General features: G+C 48.9%; 1 protein-coding gene across 1 annotated transcript; it reads left to right on the top strand.

The window, feature by feature from the left end:
* The first annotated feature begins 4,216 nt into the window (after nucleotides 1-4,216).
* PLEKHO1 (pleckstrin homology domain containing O1) lies at nucleotides 4,217-13,617 on the top strand. Its single transcript, XM_006049212.4, has 6 exons — nucleotides 4,217-4,556; nucleotides 5,232-5,378; nucleotides 9,967-10,107; nucleotides 10,885-10,989; nucleotides 11,362-11,463; nucleotides 12,801-13,617. Exons 1-6 carry the CDS (start codon nucleotides 4,527-4,529, stop codon nucleotides 13,503-13,505), a joined length of 1,230 nt encoding a protein of 409 aa, XP_006049274.2. The 5' UTR covers nucleotides 4,217-4,526; the 3' UTR covers nucleotides 13,506-13,617.
* The last annotated feature ends 3,225 nt before the right edge of the window (nucleotides 13,618-16,842 follow it).

The following is a 16,842-nucleotide window of genomic DNA, read 5'->3' as shown; positions in this document are numbered from 1 at the left end:
AAAAAAAGTAAGGCAGCCTTACTTTTAAGGCTAGGGGAGACAAATTTTAAATGCAGCATTTTACAAGTTACATAGTTTTTTCAAATAGAAACCTCCTTTTTCCAAACAGGATTACCTGTGCTTGCCTTTCTCTTGGCAAGATAACTCTGGAATAAGAACACTTTTCTAATATCGTTCTCTTCATTATTCACCTGCTTCCATCATGCCTGCTCAGCTAGCAATATTAAGTCTAGGGACACATGTGCACCCGTGGCTGATTCATGTCGATGTATGGCAAAAACCACCACAATATTGTAAAGTAATTACCCTCCAATTAAAATAAGTAATAAAAAAAAATTCTAGGGACTTCCCTGGCAGTCCAGTCAGTGGTTAAGCCTCTGTGCTTCCACTCCAGGGGGCCCTGGTCAGGGAACTAAGATCCCACACACATGCCTCAAGATACAGCCAAAAAAAGGGGAAAATTTTAAAGTCTTAAGAAATGAGCCCTTCCTTCAAGGTGTTTTATACCAGAAGATGGCATTTCTTCATTTATTAAGGATCAAAGATTCATATTTTTATTTAAGATTTATAGAGCTGATAATATTATTACTGGCCCTTTCTTTTTTTCCCTTTAAAAACATCATTTAAAAAAAAAACTTTTGGCCACATCACATGGCATGTGGGATCTTAGTTCTGGGACCAGGAATCAAACCCGTGCTTCCTGCATTGGAACTTGGAGACTTAACCACTGGACTGCTGGAGAAATCTCTAAAAACATTTTAATTAAGGTCTCATATGCTTTTAATGACCTCCCTTCTAGGAGACTGAAATGCCCTAGTCAAAACCTCTAAGTCCCATTCATTCTACAAAAGCCAAGATGCTTGAATTTAGCTAAACAACTGTTTGGCTAACAGTTTCTGGCCTGTGAATGTGCAGGCAGCAATTCACAATCCTTACCTCTAATGGCTCCCTTCTTCCTCTTTTAAGTGAAGTTACTTATAAAGTAGCCAGTTTAAGAACAAAGCTACTGACAGTTGGGTCTTACCATGGCAGTGCAGTTAGGGAAGTAAGCCACCATAAGTACCCCCAGTATCTTATCTCCACCAAAGAAGGAAATTGGGGTATTTTGAGTTATTTTTGTGGTTTGTGTGTGTGGTAGTGTCAAGCTCACTGAGGAGACTGCTATGAAAATGAGAAAAAGAACCCATAAGTTCCTACCCTAAGATTTCTTACTTAAAGATTGGTCTTTGGAAACAGTCCCAATTCATAGATCCCAATTCAGGTGCCACGACGAGGATCGCCTGGTGGAGAGAAGTAAAGCCTAAAGAACAGACCAGGGGAGGAGCACGGCTTAGGGAAAGAGGGATGAGGAACCGGACAAAAGCAGACAAGCGAGGGAGGGTAGGGCAGGATGGTAACATGAGGGAGTGTAGCCGTACAGGTTAATGAAGAAAGAAAAGCCAGAAATTTATGTAACAGCTTCAGGAGCAAATAGACAGGGAAGGTTCTCCAGCCCACAAGCATCTGTTCTGGAATCTGAAAATTACTTTGGAGAGTTTGGATATTTTAGCAGTCACCCTGCCTGATGTTCCACAAAGCTCCAGCTCCTTGCCGACACAGCACAGCAGACTCTAGTAACTTGCATGCAGGATGTACTCAAGTATTTGCTGACTAAAGGAAGATGAGGCAGGTCATGAATTAATTTTTTTTTTCCCCATAAACAAGAACCTATTTAAAAGTCCAAACCACTCCTGTCTCCCTGGGCCAGCAAGCTTTCAAAACATCAAGCAGGGTAGTTTTCTCACTAGTATATTGGGACATTTTCCTTCCTCGCTTATGAAGATAACTTGGGTTTTCTCATTCTTTTTTAAATCACTTTTAAATAGTTGTTGTTCAGTAAGTTCTGTCTGACTCTTTACAACCCCATGGACTGAAGCACTCCAGGCTCCTCTATCCTTCACTGTCTCCAGGGGTTTGCCCAAATTCATGTCCATTGAGTTGGTGATGCTCTCTAACCATCTTATACTCTGTCACCTCCTGTTCCTCTTGCCCTCAGTCTTTCCCAGCATCAGGGTCTTTTCCAATGAGTTGGCTCTTCGCATCAGATGGCCCAAACATTGGAGCTTCACCATTGGTCCTTCCCATGAATACTCATGGTTGACTTCCCATAGGATTGACTGGTTTGATCTCCTTGCCGTCCAAGGGACTCTCAAGAGTCTTCTCCAGCACCACAATTTGAAAGCGTCAGTTCTTCAGCACTCAGCCTTCTTTATGGTCCAATTCTCACATCTGTACATGACTACTGGAAACACCATAGTTTTGACTATACACACCTTTGTTGCCAAAGTGATGTCTCTACTTTTTAATATGCTACCTAGGTTTGTCATAGCTTTCTTTCCAAGAAGCAAGCATCTTTTAATTTCATGGCTGCAGTCAACTTTCCACAGTGATTTTGGAGCCCCCCAAAATAAAATGTCATTGCTTCCACTTTTCCCCCTTCTATTTGCCACGGAGGGTGGAAAACAGAGATGGTGAGAAGGGGACTGTGTATGTGTTAGGCTTTGTGGAGTCAGAAAACCTGGATTCTAACCTAGTTAGCCAGTAACTTGCTGTGTTAACTTGGGCAAGTCGGTTGACGTGCCATGCCCTGTTTCCTCATTTTCCAAGTGGGAATAATATTTATTCTTCATTTCCAAGTGGAAATAATATTTATACCTCACAAGGTGGCACTAAAGATTTAAAGAAACTGTATATGAGAGCATTATGAAAGGATACATTTCTGTATCAGTCTAAAATAGAGGAATAAATTAGTATGTAAATGAGAAGAGGTTAAGAGGAATATTGTTGGATTAGGGAGAAAAGTGGAGCTGGAAAAAAAAAAGAGACGACCCCCTCCTTCATTTGACAAATACCAGAGAAAGCCAAGACCACTTCACTCCTCAATTTGACCAACATTTTTTTTAATCTTGAGACATCTCTGAAAAAGAGGTTCTTCCTTTCCTCTGCTCCTCTGTGCCAGGGATTTTTATTCATTTGGAAGTTTCTATGTGCCTGCCATATGCCAGGCAGTGTGTTCGTTAGCTCATTATTATTTAGTAATTAGCCCTAGAGGGCAATACTGTATTTTGAAAGGACTTTCATGGGTCATCTCATGTATTCTCCTATCTTTCCTATTGGTGGAACTGGCAGTCAGTTCCTACAGAGGAACTGAGGCCCAAAGAAATTCAGTGACTTGACCAAAGGCCACAGAGCAGTGATGAAACCAGTACCCAAACTAGGTTCCCTCTCTCCTCTTCCCATTAAATGTGTACTGAGGGGGAAAAGGAAGTCACCAAGATGTTGGTGTGTGGGCTCGGAGGCAGATTCGGCTTAGGAGTGATCAGCAGTTTCCTCCAGCCAGGGCCTCCTCTGGGCATTGTGGTAGACAGGGTAGAATTTGTACACGTCAGTGCACTAGGGAGAGACACCAGATAGCAGGATGTTTAAGCCTTACCTGGTGCTTATAAAAAAGCCACTTGGTCTAACAGATCACGGCTTTGGAGACAAGAATTCTATTCCTTCCAGCACTTACAATGTGTCTGCAAATTCTGTATCTCACTTTTCTCTCTATGCAACGGAGATAATATCTACCTCATACATAGGGTGATTCTCCCAAGGCTCAAATAAGGCCTAATAATTTGTAAACTGGAACAAATGTGTATTAATATTAAGTTCTTCAGCGGAGAGCCCCTACACATCAGTACCCTCCGAAGCATAAAACTTTTCCCTAACAGTTGACCTGCCCAGACCACTACTCCACCACCTAGGGCGTGTGAATTCCGGATGCCAGTCCTGGGTAACACGCCCTCCCAGCTCACGCTCTTGTTTTTGTTTGGGGTTTGGGAGAAGATCTCGATCTAGGTTATCGCCGGTCTTTATGAACCTGCCTGTCTCTCCATCGCTCGCTCCATCGGCCCCTGCCGGCTCCCTCGGCAGGTCGGCCCGGGCGGTCTTCTCAGGCTCCACCTCTCGCTCCGGCCGTCAGTGCGAGTCTGGGTGCCCCCGCCGCCCCAGACGCCGTTCCCCGGCGGGGTGTAGGTCTGTCTTCTTCACCCTCAGTGAGTCAGAAACAAAGGAGGGTGTGGGGGGAGCACACTCTCTCCGGCTCGGCGATTCGCCCTTTATTCTGAACTCGCAACGTCAGCGGGCGGGTGGATGGAGCTGCGGGGCGCGGGCTGGGCCGCCCACATCGCGCCGGGCCGGGGGAGCGGCCAGGCCGGGCCGGGCTGGCGGGCGGCGGGGGCGCGCTCGGGGGACCGGGCCGCGTGGGCGCCGGGATGGAGGGCGCCGAGGGGCGGGGAGCAGGCGTGCGTGTGTGTGCGAGCGCGAGGGAGGCCGGCCTTTAGTGTAACCGGAGCTACAAAGAAGGGGAGAGTCCGGGAGAGGGAGGGAGGAGCGGCGGCGGTGCCGGGGGCCTCTGCGCACCCTCCCCGTGGGCAGGAGCCCCCTCGAAGCGGCCTCGGCCCCCGACGCGGGGCCGCCCCTCGGCGCCCGCCCGGCAGCCCGGAATGATGAAGAAGAACAATTCCACCAAGAGGGTGAGTACGTCCGCCCACCCCGTGGCCGCCGCTGACTTTGTGCCCCGGGGACCCCGGCCCCGTCGGACCCGCGGGCGGCCGCCTTGGGGGCCGGGGACACCCCGCGCCAGCCCCTTACTTCCCGCCCAGCCTGGTCGCCGGTCCCCTTAGCTTCGGCCTCGGTGCACCGGGCCCGCGACGAGGAACCGCGGGGGCTTTTGTTTGTTTACTTGGGCCGGGGGCTAACTTGGCTGAGTTTCTGCCCCGACCCCCGGCCTCGCCTTCCCCGGGCGGCGGGCGGCCGCTGGCACCAAGCTCTGCAGCGGCGAGGAGACAATGAGAAATAAAATGCCGTAAAGCCCGGCGCGGCGTGGAGGGGAGCTGGGGGAGGGGGCGGGGGGCCCGGCGGAGCCCCGAAGGCCACCCCTCGGCTCCAGCCCGGCCCTCACCCCTGGCACGGGCAATTCCAGTTGTTTATTTGGAAGACGGGGGAGGGGAGCGATAGGGATGCGAGTTCCTTGGAGTGAAAGGCTTTGAAGAAGTGGGGAGCAAACGCGGGGCTCCCCGACTCCAGCTGCGGCGGGGCGGACGCGGGGAGGGGACCGGGGACTCCGGAGGGCGCGGGGGACAGAACGCGAGGAGGAAAAAGCTGCATACCACCTAACCGTGCGATTCTCATCTGACTCGCGGGGGCAGGGGCCTCAGGATGGAAACCATCAGTGTGCACCGCCTGAGAAGGTCGGCTGGGTCCGGAAATTCTGCGGGAAAGGGATTTTCAGGGAGATTTGGAAAAACCGCTACGTGGTGCTGAAAGGGGACCAGCTCTACATCTCTGAAAAGGAGGTAGGTGCCCTTGCCGCGAACTACCCAGTTTTCTCATAGTCCTGACCTGTTCTCTCCGAAGGGGTCTTATGTGTACTTCTCGTCTCCCCCTTACCTCACTCCTCATTTTGTTCCGAAAGCGAGTTCAGCGGTCCGGTTGGTCTCTACCCCCATCTTATCTGCAGAGAAAGGTCGCCCTTCAGTGAGAAGACCCGAGTTAGAAGTTGCATCTTATTTAAAGATTTTCGTTTGAAAACACCTTTCTGATAACCATGATAACTCCCTCCCAAGATGTCCCCAAAACTCTTAAGTGTCCCCTAACGTCCCCTATCCTGGCCTCAAGCTGACCGTAGGATTCTTTTTCCTTTGCTGTTGCTGCTGAAACACTCTGTTCACCTTATTCTTCCCTCCTTCCTGCCCCGCCAGCCCAGCTAGCCTCCCCTTTCCTGTCTCTCACAGAGACATATGCAAGTCATATCAGTAGTACAGCTGCTCCAAATCACAGAAAACACACATACCATCCAGAGGCAGTCTCACATGACCTCAGGTAGAGTATTTCTAAGTGGCAGTTATTTCTCTTGAAGCCAGTGTCCTTAATTAACATGTTCTCTGTTCCCCACCCCCACTCCACTTAAAAACAAAGAAGCAAGGAACTCATTCTCCATTCCTTCCTACCCAACACCCCCCACCAATTATATCAGAAGGGAGAGTGGAGTTTTGAACCCCTGCATGTCTCTGTGTCTTTGGGTCTATAGTTAAAATGAAAACAGTCCATGTTGGGTCAGAACCTGAACCCACATATTGAATCCAAACTCTTCTCTGTTTTATCCCTAATTCTTGTGCTCAGTAACACATAGGAATGTGGAGAAACTAAAATTGCCCCTCCGTGGGTTAGAAGTCATTCCAGTCCCTATCTCTGTGACTAGGGCAGCATTGCCTAGGAGACTGTCCTGAGTTCCGCTGGTAGGATGGCCCTCCCCTGCCTGGTGAGGGTGAGTTCCCTCACCAGGGGCTAACTGGGAAGTCCTCCCTGAGTTCTAACCTCTTCTGCTTTCTGCTTAGACTATATTTAGGTAAATAAATCCTTTTATGGTATTGAAACAAGACACACACGCAGTCCTGGAGAAAGTATTCATCTTGAACAGAACATCTACCGAAGCAGCTAAGAAAGACCTAAGCTATGCCAGGGCCAAAGAGATCCCTCTTAAGGGTATTTAAACCTTGCTGTTTACACTAAGCTGAGAACTTGGTGTTGGAGTGAGGTGAGAAAACACTTTGACAGGAGAATTTATCTTTAAGGGTCACCTCTACCCAACCCCAAATCCTACCCAAGTGTTTTTTTTTCCCCCCCCACAATTTGCTGAGTTTCTGGTGTTTTTTTTTTTTTTTTTTTTTTTCTTTTTTAGAGCAAGTGTCCAAGTGTATCTCCTGTCTTCCCTGAACTTCATAATGGCAGGAAACTCTAGTGAGCAATCGGGGAGAACTTCCCACACGTCAGTGGGGAAAACATGAGATCAGGGAAAGGGCAGAAGGAACAAGACATTTTTTTTTCTTATTTGTAGCAATCTAAAAAACAGTCTGGGGATGAAAGAGTGTGACTGACCCTTGTTTGTGGAGGAAGGGGTACTGAGACAGGGGAAAGAATGGAATGACCTCCACCTAGGATGTCTGGTGTCCCGTGAGTCAGGAACATCTGACCAGTCATGGGGCCAACTGCCCACTGCAGAGGAAGGCATAGGAAGAGGGAACAAGCCTATTGGTATTACTCTTCTTTGGAGCCAGTTTCCATGCTTCAAAGGCCTAGACTAAAGGTGAAACTGATCAAGGATGTAGACTGTATTCTGTCCCCTTCCTGAAAGCTCCAGAGCCCATAGAATTAAAGAGTTTTAAAAAAATGTACTATGATATCTGTAATTTACATGTTAATGCAAGGAAATCCCTAACCCTCTGTCTTAGAATTTGCACCAGTCTTTTTCCTGCAACTGCCTCAACCAAAGAAATCCTTCTGTGTTTGTTGTTAATAACTGTTCTCCTCATTCTCAGTCAAAGGGCACCTTTTGACCATGGGGCTGATGTATAGGAACAGAAACTAGACCTTCCGGAGACCTCATGGTAGAGGAAATTGAGTTCAGGGCATCTTTTTTGGCAAGCATAGGAAAAATTCCTTTCTGTGGCTTAAGGACAAAGAATCAGGGGAAAGGAAGGGTTGACCTTGCTGGGTGGTAATTATAAATGAGACTGTATGAATTAGATGGGGGGAAAAAAATACAGTGGGGAACTGGGGTCCTGGAGCTGTCCATCTTCCCCAGGCACTGTCTCACTGCTTGTCTTACCCTGTCTCCTACCCCTGCCCTATGCAGGGCTGACCTCTGTCTGTGTCTCCTGCTCCCCAGAGCTGCTTATCAGTCATGTCCAAGCCAGAATACCTCCCTTCCCTTCCCTCCCTTCCCTTCCCTTCCCCTCCCCTCCCCTAAGGAAAACAGAAACAAGTAATTCTCTTCCCCTGGCTACATACACACACCCAGCACTTTCCTCTCCAAGATTTCTGGCCTCTGCTGATAGTCTCAGCTCTGAGGAAGGAGGGGGAGAGGAGTGATGCACCACCCTGCATCCATGCTCCCATGTTTCTGGGAATTGTTCTGGGACACCCCTTGCCAGCATCTTGTCCACTTCCACCCACAATCCTTCAAGGCCCCTGTCACTTCCTAGCCCAAAGCCAGGATAGGGGAGAGGCCTGGAGGAGCCACACGTGTTGAAACAAACAAAGGTGGGTGTATGAGCGGCCATTCACCTGAATGGGCCTGTGTCCCCTGGGTCCAGCGGCAAGTCAGAAGGATGGGCAGACACAAGAGCAGAGATGGGTTGGGGGATGGAAGAGAGAGCCAGGCAGATAGATGAAGTCACCTCCATGCTCACAGTTCCTATGTCAGAACTTGTGAAGTGGGGACTCTTTTGTGAAATAATTCCAGCCAGGGAGGGTAGATACCATCCAAGGAACATATGACGCTACTTCTGTCTGTTTAGTTTTAACAAGTGCTGGTGGTTGTCGTCTCTCATCCCAAGAAGACGTGAACAGGCTCATTCCCCAGGGTCTTCTAACCTCAGGTGCAAGTAGCAGAGGGTGAAAGGGTTTTCTAAACACAGACTCCTCTGTCTGGACCAGTGACAAAGTCTTCTCTCCTCTTGTAAGCCAGATCACAACTTCAGAGGGCCAGAGCCATGGGAACACCTCAGGGGAGAAGAGAAAAATCCCTGAGGGGTTTAAAACGGACCTTGGCAGAAATTTAATGGAATTTGCTTTGTGGCGCTCACTTTGTGGGGTCAGAGGATATAGACAGAGTTGTGGTCTTTCATTAGACGTTCAGCAAGAGAGTTAAGAGCCAAATGGTGGATAAAGCTGCTAAGGGTGGAGCCGGTTGCAGGATAGATTCTACAAGCAGGAAGGGCTCAGTTTAGACACAAGGAGGAACTTCCTGACTTAAAAGGGCTCAAACTGGAATCATGGGAAGAGGTAGCAGAACACTCTTCTCAAGTAGTCCTCCAGGGAGAGTATAAACGTATCTTTGCCTAGAGCACATGGAGTGACTTTAGTGGCTTCTCAAGCCTGCAGGAGCTACACTGGGTTGTCATGGTACCTTGGAAGGAATAAGGTGGGGTAGGAACTACAGGTGTACTTTTCACCCAATCTGAACAAACCGAACACAGGGGTGGCTGTCCCTGTGCTGCTGCTGCTAAGTCGCTTCAGTCGTGTCTGACTCTGTGCGACCTCATAGACGGCAGCCCACCAGGCTCCCCCGTCCCTGGGATTCTCCAGGCAAGAACACTGGAGCGGGTTGCCATTTCCTTCTCCAGTGCATGAAAGTGAAAAGTGAAAGTGAAGTCGCTCATCCCAAGAAGACATCCCAAGACGACAACCACCAGCACTTGTTAAAACTAAACAGACAGAAGTCGTGTCTGACTCTTAGCAACCCCATGGACTGCAGCCCACCAGGCTCCTCCATCCATGGGATTTTCCAGGCAAGAGTACTGGAGTGGGGTGCCATTGCCTTCTCCACCCTGTGGTGCTAAAGCTCCTGAAATGAAGGAGATAAATGAGTCTCATCATAATAGAATATATTTAAGGAAGGAGCTAAATGAGGGTAAGAAAGCATGAACATACAAGTAAGAAAGGGGAGGCTGGAGGCAGCCCTCCATTCTCTCCAGAAATCCCCTAATGTTGGCTCTGCCTTTATCTTCTCTGGACAATCAAGGGCCATCCAGGTCTGCTTACTTCAGAATGGTAGGATTAAAGTATGAGCCCTGTAATGGTGTCCTTTGAAGGACAAAGTAGGAGTCATAATGAAGAGACCTACTGGGGTTCTGGAAACAGTAGCTTGGCTGAGGGGAGTTGTGAGAGGAGTTTAAATGGAAACCCATGCAAGGAATCAGGACTTGGGGTCCCCCCCAACTATCAGGCCTCTGTGACCCTTGGGTGGGACAGCCTTTTCCTATCCTGTCATCCATCCCTTCTCAGGCTTCTTCTGGTTCTCAGACTGGTCTAAACTAACAATTTGGGAGAAGGGACTAAGTAATTTTAATCCTTATCACCTCACCTCCAATCCTCCCCTAGGTAAAAGATGAGAAAAACATTCAAGAGGTGTTTGACCTGAGTGACTATGAGAAGTGTGAAGAGCTCAGGAAATCCAAGAGCAGGAGCAAGAAGAATCATAGCAAGTTCACTCTTGCCCACTCCAAACAGCCCGGGAACACGGTATGCTCCTCCTGCCACCTTGGCCCTGGAACGCGGACCGGGTCAGGGGTGTGGAGGCCAGAGGAGAACACCTTCCCCTTTGGGATCTCTCTCAGCTCTCTGACTCAGAGGCCCTGAATTACTGCTCTCCTACCAGCTTTTGTTATTTAATCTGAGAATATGGTGGCCATTTCCTTCCTTCCTGGCAAGCCAGCCTTTAAGCTGTCCAGCCGCAAAAATCATCTCTCTCTCTCTCTGTCTCTGTCAGATACACACACACACACCCCTCTTGGGAAGCAGCCACTTTACACACACACACACACACACACCCCTCTTGGGAAGCAGCCACTTTACACACACACACACACACATACTCTTGGTAAGCAGCCACTTTACACACACACACACACCCCCCTCTTGGGAAGCAGCCACTTTTCCCTGTTCCATGGTAGGTGGTTGAAATTCTGAACCATTCCTGTCACATTCTATTTCTTCAAACATTTAAAGATCTTTATATTAGTACCTGTCCTTCACCAAACCTCTTCTAATTATCTAGTGCTGTATTAATATCCAGTACCCTTCTGAGCTCTTCTCGGTCATTTCTAAAACAGTCTCCAAGCAACGGCATTTTGCAGGAATAGAGGATGATTTCCTTAAGTTACAGGTGACTCCAGAAGTAGAATCTCTGTCCTTCCAAGAGCTGGGTCTAAGAGAATGAAGTTTAACTTCTCATTTCTTCACTGTCAAGGTGAGGCCAACTCTGTAAAAACCCTGACTGAAACGCGAATCTTCTCACAGGCACCTAACCTGATCTTCCTGGCAGTGAGTCCGGAAGAGAAGGAATCATGGATCAATGCCCTCAACTCCGCCATCACCCGAGCCAAGAACCGAGTCTTGGATGAGGTTAGGGGGGTAATTGTGGGGAGGCGGACGCCGAGGCACAGGAGCTGGGTGGCCCGTTACAGAGGGAAGATGGTGGCGCGGGCTGTTGTCTGCCTCCCCACCAGCTCCGCTGCTGTATCTCCTTTGGAAAGCCCTGCTCTCCTCCTAGCTTCTAAGTCTTTTCTGCCAGCTCCTGTTTCCCCGCTTTCTGACGCATGAGCAAGCCTAAGAAGCCCCTTCATGTCCCATAAATCCTTGCCCTTGGATTTGCTCAGGAGCAGTTCCTGAGCTGGGAGTTATTTCCCAGGCCAGGCATGTTCAGGCCTCAGGGGAAGCTGGTCTGGGACTAGGAGTCTCTGAATAGCACCCATGACTCACAGTGCGTCTCTTCAGGTCACCGTTGAGGAGGACAGCTATCTCGCCCACCCGACTCGAGACAGGGCAAAAATCCAGCACTCCCGCCGCCCTCCAACTCGGGGACACTTAATGGCTGTGGTATGTAAGACTATTAGAAAGTAAAAATTGCTGAAGGGCTAACTCCATGTCAGTTCATCTCAGACAGGACTGTATCTTAGCCCACCAGAGGCATTTGTGTACCAAGGTCAAAAGCTAGGAAAGTCCCTTCACCCTGTTCCCTTTTTTGATTCCTCCAAACCAAAAATATTTAGTACCTACTGTGAATTTGAAAGATATGCCCTCAATAGGGGCTTCCAGTTGGTCCTAGTGGTAAGGAACCCACCTGCCAATGCAGAAGATATGGGTTTGATACCTGGGTCTGGAAGATCCCCTGGAAGAGGGTATGGCAGCCTATTCCAGTATTCTTGCCTGGAGAATCCCATGGACAGAGGAGCCTGCACGGCTACAGTCCATGGGGTCGCAAAGAGTCAGACATGACTGAAGCGACTTAGCACACACGGATGCCTAATAGATTTAGCATCCTTTGAAGAAAATGAGATACACTCACAAGGAAAGTGAGAAATAGAAGAGGTGAATACTACAAGGCAATGTAAGCTGATGTCTGGTGGCTAGCTATCCTGACAGGTAAGAGCATTACATATTGCAGGCATTTAGAGGAGCAAGGATTTTCTTTCACGTGTCCGAGCTCAAAGTCTCTAGGGAATGAGGCACTCAGGTATAGTAGAAAGAGTGAGGGCTTTGCGGGCTTTGCAATCAGACAAAGCTGGGTTGGAATCAGCTTTGCTGAAGCTGCCCACCTCCAGCTGTAAAGTGGGGTGTAATCATGCCCATGTGAAGGGCTGCTGTGAGGAATGATTAAAATAACATGTGTATCAATACATATGAGGTGTTGAATAATTTTTTTAAAGTATTACTTTTTTATCTTTTAAAAAATTACAGTATTTTACCCTGTAAAAAATTACAGTATTCTGGAAATAGAACAAGTTTTATTTAAAGGCAAGGGGTTCTGAGGTCCAAATAGCAGAGGGGGTTGAGGTGTGTGGCTCAGAGGATACAGAAGAAAAGTTGCCCTGCCATGCCAGGCATCCTGTGTGTGTCAGACCCAGTTGATGCTGCGAGTCCACAGAAGGAAAAGACACTGTAAGGGGAAGCTCGTGGTAAAGTGGAAAATATGGGCAACCAGAGAAATTACTTGAAATCACAGAAAAATGAAAGAATTAAGTTCAAATCACCATCAAAGGAATAAGAAAGAGCAAACAAAGTCAGAGGGCTCTGTCAGGAGTGGGGACTTCTCATTCAGGGAAGGCACAGTGAGGAGGGAAATGACCACAGCTTGCTTCTCTCTCAGGCAGTCAGTCCTGAAATGCCCATGGATGACAATCTACCCTCTTCCTTCCCGCCCTCTCCCTCTCCAGGCTTCAACCTCTACCTCCGATGGGATGCTGACTTTGGACCTGATCCAGGAGGAAGACCCTTCCCCTGAGGAGCCAACCTCCTGTGCTGAAAGCTTCCGGGTCGACCTGGATAAGTCTGTGGCCCAGCTAGCAGGTAGCCGGCGGAGAGCAGACTCAGACCGTATCCAGCCCTCCTCGGACCGGGCAAGCGGCCTTCCCCGACTTTGGGAAAAGCCAGACAAAGGGGCCACCTACACCCCACAGGCACCCAAGAAGTTGACCGCCACAGAAAAAAGCCGTTGTGCCTCCCTGGAGGAGATCTTGTCTCAGCGGGACGCTGCGCCAGCCCACACCATCCAACGACGGGCCGAGGACCCCCCAACCCCCATCCCACACCCCCCGGGGCAGCTGTCCCGGATCCAGGACCTGGTAGCCAGGAAACTGGAGAAGACTCAGGAGCTGCTGGCAGAGGTTCAGGGACTGGGAGACGGGAAGCGAAAGGCCAAGGAGCCCCCTCGGTCTCCTCCCGATTCTGAGTCAGAGCAGCTGCTACTGGAGACGGAGCGGCTGCTGGGAGAGGCATCATCGAATTGGAGCCAAGCGAAGAGGGTGCTGCAGGAGGTCAGGGAGCTGAGGGACCTGTACAGACAGATGGACCTGCAGACCCCCGACTCCCACCTCAGACAGACCACCCAGCACAGTCAGTACCGGAAGAGCCTGATGTGAAGGCCGGTGCCAGAGTCTGGAACTCGTGGGGGTGGACAGATTCTTATCTCCAAGTGTTGCAGGATAAAAGCTTTTTTATTTACCTCAGTCAAAAAAGAAAAACACAATCGAATTTGTTGCTCTTGCTGCTGCCTGACCCTCCTACAGCCCTCATTTCCCAACCTCCTTTCCTTCCTTCCCCTCTGTCTCTGAGCCCTAAAGCCTCAGGTGTGAGGAGCAGGTGACCCCTGCAGCAATATTAAGAAGCTTTCACCTGGATGAAGAGAGGGTCATGAAGGCTGTTTGGCCATTTGACCCACACACACCCTCTGAGGTGTGGTGAGGAATAACCTGCTGCTCCCAACCATGTGTTTGGCTCCTAAGTTTAGAGGGGGAGGGGAGGGGTCTCTCATGTCCCATTCCAAGTTTTCAGTCTGAGGGTGAAATTTCACCTGCTCAACTCCAGAGATGTGGGAGCCAGTGCCACCTGTCCACACACACACAAGTGAAGTTTATCCCAGCCCCAAGGAAGATTTGTGCAATTAAAATCCTCCCTGACCCTGGCCCTCACCAGGCACTGGCTTCTCATGCCTAGCAGCCTCTGGTTGAGATCAAGCTGCCCAGCTTTCTTAATAGGTGTTTCTCCCCTTCATCTCTCATACCCTTCCCGATTCAGAGATACAACCCTGGACGGAGGGGACAGCTTTGGATTTGGCTGGGGGCGCCTAGCACAGGAGAACCAGGGATAGTCAACCCGACAGAAAACCAGACTAAAAAAGAAACTGACTTGTGATGCATAGGATGAAGGGGAAAACCAAATATGTGCCTGGGTTCCTCTTTCGGCCAAGCTCGGGTTTCCTGTAGCCTCTCCCTCTCCTTCCTCAAACCTCACTTCCAATATTAATCAAGCCCCAGCTTTAGAAAAACATCTTTACACTCACACCACCATCCTCCCGACCCCCTTTGGAGTCGCCAGGCTCCCCTGCATCCTTGGCTGTGGGGAGCCTTTTTGATTGCTTCTTTCCTCTGAAGTTTCTAAGATCAAGTTAATAACAGTGATAGTGTCAAGAGATGAGTCATAAAGGCCAGGTAGGAATGATTTTTGGAAAGAAGGGGACAGATAGCCCCCTGAATTAAATGAAGGGTTAAAAAAACCCTTTGAAGTACAGTTGACACTTGAAAAATATAAGGGTTAATCCACCTTTAACTTAACAGCCATAACCCTGGTTCCTCTGCATCTGATGAGTCAAGCAACTACAAGCTGTGCTGTAGTATTTGTTGAAAACCTGCATGTAAGTGGACCTGTGCAGTTCAAACTTGGTCAAAGGTTAGTCAAGGGTCAACTGCAGACCGCTTGTTAGCTTCTTTATCCTCTTCCTTAGATTTCCTCTAACCTCTAGGAGCCAAAACCTGGAGCTCCCCTAAGGGTGAGAGGGAGGAAGGAGAGAAAATGGGAACAAACTAGACATCTTGGCCACAAGACTGCCCTCATGTGACACTCAGGAGGATGGGTAGGAGGGAAACAACACCCTTTGGGCAAGACCCTCAGTTGCCATTCTTGTGCTCTGACTTTACTCCATAACCCAACGTAAGCAAGATGGTGGAACCTTAGTTGAACATCTGTAGGAAAGAGAGATTCTCACACTCCTTTGGTCCCCACCATTCGCAGTCATGAAGAATTTTCCTAGATCTATCCTGCCGTTCCATAATTACATGCATCTTTGAGTGAGGAGGGTACACCAGGGTGCCACCAACATGTTACTCCCAGAGTCTCGTGGGGTAGGAGGGGAGGGACCTGGGTCTCCAGACTTCCGTCCTCCAACCGAGCTTCACTCACCTAAACTCCAAGAACGGTCAGCAGAGATACCCGTTGTCACAAATAGTCTAGGTTAAAATGGTATTTACTTCCTTTATAGAAGTCTGCATCTTTCTATAAATTTATTTTACTAGCATTTTCCCTTTTTTTATCTTTGTTGTTCCCACATAATGAAGAAAAAGACAAAAGCAGGAGTGACATATATATCCCAAAATGCCAATTATCTGTTGTCTCCCAGGGGAGCTTGAGGATGGAGGGAGATACTGGAGAGGAGGAGGATGGTGAGGGGGAGCATAAAAGAAAGACCAGGGACCAGGAAACTGAGAACTGGCCATGGAACTGCTGGGCTCTTCAGGCACCAAAACCAGGCCGCAAGGTGGCAGTAAAATAAGGCCAGCTTTGGAACCAGACAGATCTGGGTTCAAACTCTGACTTTTTAGTTATGAGGCCCTGGGCAAGGCACAAGCTCTCCAAGTGTCAGTTTTCTCATCTGCAAAATGGAAGCGTAGAGATGTATGGCAAATGCCTGCTGACTGGTGAATAGCAGCTGTGGCAGCTGCTGCTATGATTAGTTTGACTCAGTGGCTTGTTAACTGTAGCTCAGCTGGTGGGAGTACAGTCTGAATGAGGCTTAGAGGATGAGCTTACTGTCACTGCATCCTGGTACACAAGCTGATCCAGTTCGTGGACTGTGCCCATAGGCCTTTCTTCAAGGAGAGAATGCCAGGTACTGTGCTAAAGGCTACAGATAGAAAGGTGGGGTGAGGAGAGCTGGAGCTCCTGTCGTCAAAAATTTCAGAGCTTAGCACAAAGCCAGGCTTCCCACTAGAAGAACATCTTAGAGTATACCCTGTTGGTGGGCTGCTCCTGTGATGTCAATTAAAGCATGAGCAGGAGCGCCGCGGCTGAAGGATAACAATGCTGGAACTCTAGCTTTCCCCTCCTCCCAGACCCCTCTTCCCTCACTCCATCACTCCAGTTTCTTTACCTGCAATATTTCCCTTACTTCTTCCCAGTCACATGTTTTGGGGTAAATGGGTGGATTGAGCAAGGGATGTGGGGCAACCTGCTTACAATATAGTTGCTGACATTTTTCAGGATGTGTGTTTTTCTTCCTCCTTCCCTCTCTTCCAACATCTTTGTTATATTCTTTTCTTCCACAAATGAACTGGAAAAGGGAGAATCTTTTGGGAGGCCCCAGGCGAGGAGATGAGGAGATCCAGGACAGAGTTGAAATGGGGTGAGGGACAGAGGCAGGTAAAGAACTAAATGTCATTTCCTATTTCAGTGACATTTTCCTCAACTTTTCCTGTTCTTCTCCCATTAAATTGTTAAGTAGAGGTTTGGGGAACAGAACTACGGTCCTGATCTGCCTCCATTAGGAAGAATATCTGAGGTGTTGACCTGGAAAACTGATGAATTAATTTGCATGCTATTTCCACAGCAGAGCTGTAGGTTGTTTAGGGCGAAAAGAAAAGGAGGAGGAAAAAACAGCAAATTTCTCTACCCCGGGTCCAGCCTTCACAAGCCATGCCATGCTGA

The sequence above is a fragment of the Bubalus bubalis genome, chromosome 6 (genome assembly GCF_019923935.1).
Source record: "Bubalus bubalis isolate 160015118507 breed Murrah chromosome 6, NDDB_SH_1, whole genome shotgun sequence".
Taxonomy (NCBI): Eukaryota; Metazoa; Chordata; class Mammalia; order Artiodactyla; family Bovidae; genus Bubalus; species Bubalus bubalis.
This window is presented reverse-complemented; position numbering and strand designations above follow the sequence as displayed.

Bases quoted from the DNA above. Each gene is read 5' to 3' on its own strand.
- PLEKHO1 (XM_006049212.4), top strand. From the start codon at position 4,527: ATGATGAAGAAGAACAATTCCACCAAGAGG. The intron at 4,557-5,231 runs GTGAGTACGTCC...TCGCGGGGGCAG, and splicing joins AGAACAATTCCACCAAGAGG to GGGCCTCAGGATGGAAACCA. The intron at 10,990-11,361 runs GTTAGGGGGGTA...GCGTCTCTTCAG, and splicing joins AGAACCGAGTCTTGGATGAG to GTCACCGTTGAGGAGGACAG.